The 6,768-nt window shown below is 41.8% G+C and overlaps 1 protein-coding gene and 1 pseudogene across 1 annotated transcript in view; both read right to left on the bottom strand.

Moving 5' to 3' along the window:
- Positions 1 to 237: 237 nt before the first annotated feature.
- The window catches only part of LOC132768036 (A.superbus venom factor 1-like), a 79,736-nt gene continuing 73,205 nt past the window's right edge, over positions 238 to 6,768 (bottom strand). The window contains 3 exon segments of the mRNA XM_067464014.1: positions 238 to 523; positions 3,171 to 3,306; positions 6,090 to 6,173. Of these exon segments, the coding sequence (XP_067320115.1) occupies positions 382 to 523; positions 3,171 to 3,306; positions 6,090 to 6,173 (362 nt within the window). The 3' untranslated portion in view covers positions 238 to 381.
- LOC132768039 (histone deacetylase complex subunit SAP18 pseudogene) lies at positions 3,623 to 4,235 on the bottom strand (annotated as a pseudogene).

Genomic DNA, 6,768 nt, shown 5'->3' with positions numbered 1-6,768 from the left:
CCTGGCAGTGCCTGGAGCAATCTTTTGTTGAGAGGTGATTAAATGATTGTTAGATGTTTGTTGAGAGGTGATTTCTCTGTTTTTCCTGTCCCCTTTTTCTTATGCACTCCTTGGGACACAATCCTGTTCTCTCTGCAAAATACTGTAGATTCTGATGACACCAGTTTGACTGATCAAAAAATACCAGGCATAGTACTAACAAGGAACACAACAACATCTAAGAAATCAGGCCTTTATTTTATACATAATCATTTTGACGTGGTGGAAAGAAGAGCAAAAATAAAAAGATAGATAAAATTAAAACCTCAGGAGGGAATGTGACTTCTGAACATTACCTCAAAAGTCAGCCTTCCGTGAATAACAGACAACAAGCAACTCTAGTTAGACCTGGCAGCCAAAAAACGCCAACGTATTGGAAAACCGATCAAGGTCATTGCAGAGGTCCTGCAATTCTTCATCTTGGCATTCATCCTCACTTGGCCACCTCTCGATCCAGGTATCTTTGCTTATGAGGTAGAAGACACTGGAAAAAACCAAAAGAGAAGATTCTGAAACTTTGTCACACAGGCAAACTGGTTAACAGATCTCTGGAAGAACCTACTAAGGCTGGACTGAAATGAGTAAGAACCATTCCTCAGCCATTTTGCACTCCTTGAAATGGCCAAATGTATTTTGACTGTATTTTGGGGTGCCTTAGTGGTCTTATAGGAGGGTATTGTTTTATTGGTTGAATCAGACAGACTCTGGTAAACTGTTCAGTCAGGGAGTGAGGCACAATTCCACCCCCCTCTTTTTTTACATGAAGCGATCTGACCCTGATTCTTCAATGTGTCCATTGGCACTTCTTCTGTCCCATCAGACAGGGAGGGGTATACAATGGAAATCTTTCACCTACTCATTGGAAGGGTGAGGTGGGGGTATACTCTAGGCTTGGTCGATTTTGTTCAGAAGCTTCTAAAATCGGAATAAATTCGTATTAAATTGACTTTGAAACAATTTCGAGCCAGGGGAATGAGGTGGGCATGGCTACGCCCAGCTCTTCTTGATGGCCACTGGGGGCGTGGCCTTCAGAAAGAACTGGGCTTACCCACGCCCATCTCGCCCTTCCGCATTGTCGCTTGTCGCCAGGGAGGCCAGGGAAACTGCGAGATTTTAAACTAACAGGGGTAGGGGCACCTTCCATTAACAAAGTAAACGAAGCTATTCAGATTTTTGCTATTTCTGATCTTTTTTTCACGAAAAGTTCAGAAATAATTTTAAAATCGAAACGCCATTGCCCCCTATATACGAAACGAGTTTAGAACCATTTTTTTCTTGATCAACCAAGCCTAGTATACTCCCATTGCTGTTTCCTGTCAGTGATCAGAGATAGCATTTTTTTCTCAATTAGGAAGTCAATTGTATATTGTCTATTAATGAATCTCCCCTTCCTAAGAAGACGGAAAAAAATTATTTAATGGGAACTCCAGCTGCTTGTGTTATTGGAGAGATTCAGTATTGGTGAACTTGCTTCCTGAGAGAGACATGGTTGAAACTGATCTCTTAAAATAATATCACATGGTAGAAGAAGTTTTTTCTTCTACTTTTATGAATAATTTCAGGAGATAGGTGTAAAGATGATGTGGCAGGAGACGGGGGGGGGGGGGGATTGCCTCCTGGCGCATAATTTTTAAACAACAGAAGGGCTGCCAGAGCAGCCTCATGGCGACCCGGTAAGTTTTTATTCATTTTTAAGGCTTGGAAGGAGGGGGGTTGGGTGTGCCTGGGAAAGTCTGCTTCTTTTGGGAACCTGTGGAGATGTAAACCCACTTCAGAGTGGGTTTAGGTCATGTGTGGAAGTGCCCCGAGAAAACACATAACTTCTGTTAGGAGGTTAAGTCCAGGAGAAGATTTTGAAGGCAAAAAGGATAAATCAGTGGATGACAATATATACTTTGTGAGAAAGTTGGGACCTCTGCTTTTAGCCTAGTTAAAATCAAGCCTAAGACTACTTTATAATCCCATTTATGGGTGCATCTACACTGTAGAAGCAATGCAGTTTGACTCCATTTTAAATACCATAGCTCAATGCTATGGAATTATGGGAGCTGTAGTTTTACAAGTCCTTCTCTGCCTAAGAATGCCAATATCTCGCCAAACTGTACCTCTCATTATTCCATATAATTGAGCCATGCCATTTAAAGTGCTCTCTGATAACACTGTAGATCCGAGCTTTCCAAACATTTCATGTTGCTATGCATCTATAAGTTCTCAGAAAAACACAAAGGGACCTCAGTAGAAAAATTGCATCTTTTCTTGTTTGATAATAGTGGTTTTCAAACTTGGAGTTTTCGATACACTCTAAGGTGCCTTGACGCACCATTGATGGAAAGGCAGTAATAATCTATATAAATAAAAATGTAATGTTCGCTTGAGGGATTAACATAACTCAATAACCACTGGGGGAATTGACACCAAATTTGGACACAAGACACCTAACAACCCAATGTATGTCCTTCACTCAAAAAGATTGATTTTCTCATTTGGGAGTTGTAGTTGCTGGGATTTATAGTTCAACTACAATCACAGAGCATTCTGAACCCCACCAACGATGGAATTGAATCAAACTTGGGAGACAGTTCTCCCATGAGCAACAGAAAATACTGGGAGGGTTTGGTGGGCAGTGTCCTTTGGTTTTGGAGTTGTAGTTCACCTACATCCAGAGAGCACTGTGGACTCAAATGACGGATCTGGACCAAACTACACGAATACTCAATATGCCCAAATGTGAACACTGGTGGAGTCTGCGGAAAATACAATCTTGACATATGTTGTAGTTGCTGGGATTTATAGTTAACTTACAATCACAGAGCATTCTGAACCCCACCAACGACAGAATTGAGCCAAACTTCCCACACAGAACCCCCATGACCACCAGAGTGGGCCACAGCAAGGCGTGGCAGGGGACGGCTAGTGAATAATAAAATAAATGGATTGCTATGGCTGTATGGCCATGTTCCAGTAATATTCTCTCCTGACTTTCACCTGCATCTATGGCAGGCATCCGCAGAGGTTTGTTCAGAGGTTTGTTGGAAATTAAGCAAGCAGAGTGTACATATTTCTGGACTGTCCCGGGAGAAAGAAAATAAACAAACTAAAGCAAAACATATTAAATGAAATGAAATGCATACTCATTATTTGCAGGCCACAGGTCATTGCTGACACCCCAGATCAGATAGTCCTTATTCTCCTGCAGATTCAGAGATTCCCGGCACTTCATCTGGCTGATAAACTTGCGAGGACTGACTACTGGATTTGGATCACTCCCTGGAGAAATCAGACAAAACAAAGAAAATATTTGGATAAGAACTGTGAGCCAATTAAGTGTTTTGATTGACCAATATTTTTCAAAGGAAATATGAACAGTGTATTTATGAAATACATCGATTTCTTTAATTTCTCCAGACATATTAACACTTGGTCATACAAATCCATTCCACGCTAATTTTAAAACTGCACACTTATTAATGGCTGCTGCAGCAATGCTTTGTATTCTTCACAAACACTGCGGAGTCCCATTTTCAACCATTTAAAAATACAGTAACACTATAAAAGATGATCAGCATTTCCCAGGCTTCAGGTGGTGTGGCACTGAGAGAAATGCAAAAATTAATAAGGTCTCATGCAACCAGATGGAGGCGGTGCTCTATTTGGAGGAGTAATCGCTGTGTCGAGGTAATCCCCTATATGGAACTTCTGAGACTGAAGCGTCATGGAGTCTTCTGTGCCCTTTCTTCCCGACATTGTGCTACCAATTTCCTTCACCCTGTAACCAAGCCTTTTAAGATCTGGATAAACTATAGCAAAGTTGAAATGTGTGCCTTTCTTTCTTGCTTCTGGATAGACTTCTTTCACTAAACTGGTGAGTTCCTTTAGAGTTGCATTCATCCAAGTGCAAATCTGCAGTTCACTGGAGGGTACGTTTCCACAGGCAAACTCATCCATTCGGTGATGGCGTCCATTGTTGGTGGTGAAAACCTCAGCAAGAGGGGACAGGTCTTCTCGCGGTCGATGGGCTTTTCGGGCTCTTTCTTGATCTCCTCCTGAGTAACGCAAGACTCCACTGTCATCTTGCCACCGCCGCCGCTTCCTACTCCTAGGCCCAAGCCTTTTCTGCGAGGGAGAGAAAGCCAAGGAAGCAAGGCCAAGAGCCCGAACCCCTCAGAAAAGGAGCGGGGAGAGCACAGCCATTCCGAGCCTCCTTCCTAGCCTCGAGGGGCCCACAGTTTCCTTACAAACACTCAGAAAACCGCCACAAACATCCTCTGGTAGCTTTACCATGTAGCTAGTGAGAAGGCAAGAGACATCAGACTGGCAACAAAGATCCGCCTAGTCAAAGCCATGGTATTCCCTGTAGTAACCTACGGATGTGAGAGCTGGACCTTAGGGAAGGCTGAGTGAAGGAAGATCGATGCTTTTGAACTGTGGTGTTGGAGGAAAGTTCTGAGAGTGCCTTGGACTGCGAGAAGATCCAACCAGTCCATCCTCCAGGAAATAAAGCACGGCTGCTCATTGGAGGGAAGGATACTAAAGACAAAGTTGAAGTACTTTGGCCACATCATGAGGAGACAGCAAAGCCTAGAGAAGACAATTATGCTGGGGAAAGTGGAAGGCAAAAGGAAAAGGGGCCGACCAAGGGCAAGATGGATGGATGGCATCCTTGAAGTGACTGGACTGACCTTGAAGGAGCTGGGGGTGGTGACAGCCGACAGGGAGCTCTGGCGTGGGCTGGTCCATGAGGTCACGAAGAGTCGGAGACGACTGAACGAATGAACAACAAAGTGAGAAGGCAATTTCTAGTATATCTTGGGCCCCACACTGACCCACTTTAGACTCAAGACAGATATTTTTGGAACAGAAGGGAGCAAGAAGTAAAAAAAATGACATGGTAAAATGCTCCCTTTTGTCTCCCATGGGGTATTTGGCAAAGACAAACCCCCTCTGAACAATCTTGCCAAGAAACTCCCGTAGTGTCATCACAGGGTCACCATACCTTGAAGATATATAACAATATTTATTTGATTTTATTTATTTATTTATTTGATGCATTTATTAACCGCCATTCTCAGCCCTTTAGGGCGACTCATGGCGGTGTACACACATGTAAAAGACAATTTACAAAGAGCAATTACAACAACATATAAACTACATAACAATTACAAAACTACACTAAAAATCTGCTTCGTCTCATAGTGGAATCATAATGTCATGGAAAGGAAAACATCATTGATTTCAAAACTTCTGAGAACCTGAACCACAGAAACAGCAAAAACATTTCCTGCATTTGCTTTTTCTCTCGGTTAAGGAATCTTTACTTCTAAGCTTGTAAGACCTGAGCTAGATAGCTGTTGATCAGGGCTCTTGGAGGTCTCTCATTGATAGAGATGCCAGAAGTCAAAGTTGACTTGATAGCAAAGAACAACATCAAATACAAGGTTGCAAAGCAATAGCTGTTTACTAGGGCTGGGCGGTTTCGTTTCGTTAATTCGTAATTCGTTAATAATTCGTTAATTTTTTCAATTACAAAACGATAACAAACCATTCTGGAGCAATTTTTTTAAAAAACGAATTTTTAAACGCGTTTTGTAAATGCTTCGTATTTCGTTATTGTATTCGTTTCGTTATTGTTCTGAGGTCGTTTCGTTATTATTTCCGCATGTCTGGGGCAGGTTTTTTGTTTAATTAGTGAAAAAAAATTATAATATCACACCAACAGTCAACAACAGAGGGAGAGGGAAGCTTCAGAAGTTTTTGGAGGTTTTTTAGCATATTTCGCGGTCGCGTCCGCCATTAACGAATCGATTCGTTATTGTTTCGGAAATCGATTCGTTAATGTTTTGTAATTTTTTTCACATTTACGAAATTTCGTAAACATCGAACTTTTTAAAAGGAAAATTTTGTAATTATTTTAAATATCAAAACGCAAAAACCCCCCAAATACAAATCGATTTTAGAAACAAATTTTTGCGTTGTTACCCAGGCCTACTGTTTACAGAAAACATCACCACCTTATATACAGTATGCCATTTATTACAAGATACCCTCTTTACCTTCTTTAATTGTTTCCAGAACTTGCATGAAGTAGTTGTCATAACCATTTTCCTCTTCTATTCGAACCAACTTGGCTTTGTATACTTAAAACAAAGAAAATTTAAAATATTAAGATGATTTTCTTCACAGAGACCTCAACTTTTTTTTAGCAATTGGTGGGAAATAATTGATAGCCAGATTTAACTATCATGTACAAGATTTGCTTTGTTAACAAGAGGCCCCAAACACACCAAGAAGCAACCATTAACAAGGTAACCAGCAGCTGCCCCAAATGCTGGACCTGAGCTATTGTGTGCTGACTGTTTTGGGTTTGGAACCCTCCTACCTACGTGACTGTATTTCTGTGTACGAACCCACACAATCCCTTCGATCATCTGGAGAGGCCCTGCTCACGTTTCCACCTGCATCGCAGGCGCGATTGGTGGGGACGAGAGAGAGGGCCTTTTTGGTGGTGGCTCCTCAACTCTGGAACTCACTCCCTAAGGGCATCAGGCATGCCCCAACTCTGGCAGTCTTTAGGAGGAGCTTGAAAGCTTGGTTGTTCCAGTGTGCCTTCCCAGAATAATGAATCCTTAGCACTTTATTTTATTTATCATTTATTAACTTTATTTGTATCCCGCTAACATCTCCCGAAGGACTCGATGCGGCTTACAAAGGCCAAGGCCTCAATAAAAACAA

Source organism: Anolis sagrei, chromosome 2 (genome assembly GCF_037176765.1).
Source record: "Anolis sagrei isolate rAnoSag1 chromosome 2, rAnoSag1.mat, whole genome shotgun sequence".
Lineage (NCBI taxonomy): Eukaryota > Metazoa > Chordata > Lepidosauria > Squamata > Dactyloidae > Anolis > Anolis sagrei.
This window is presented reverse-complemented; position numbering and strand designations above follow the sequence as displayed.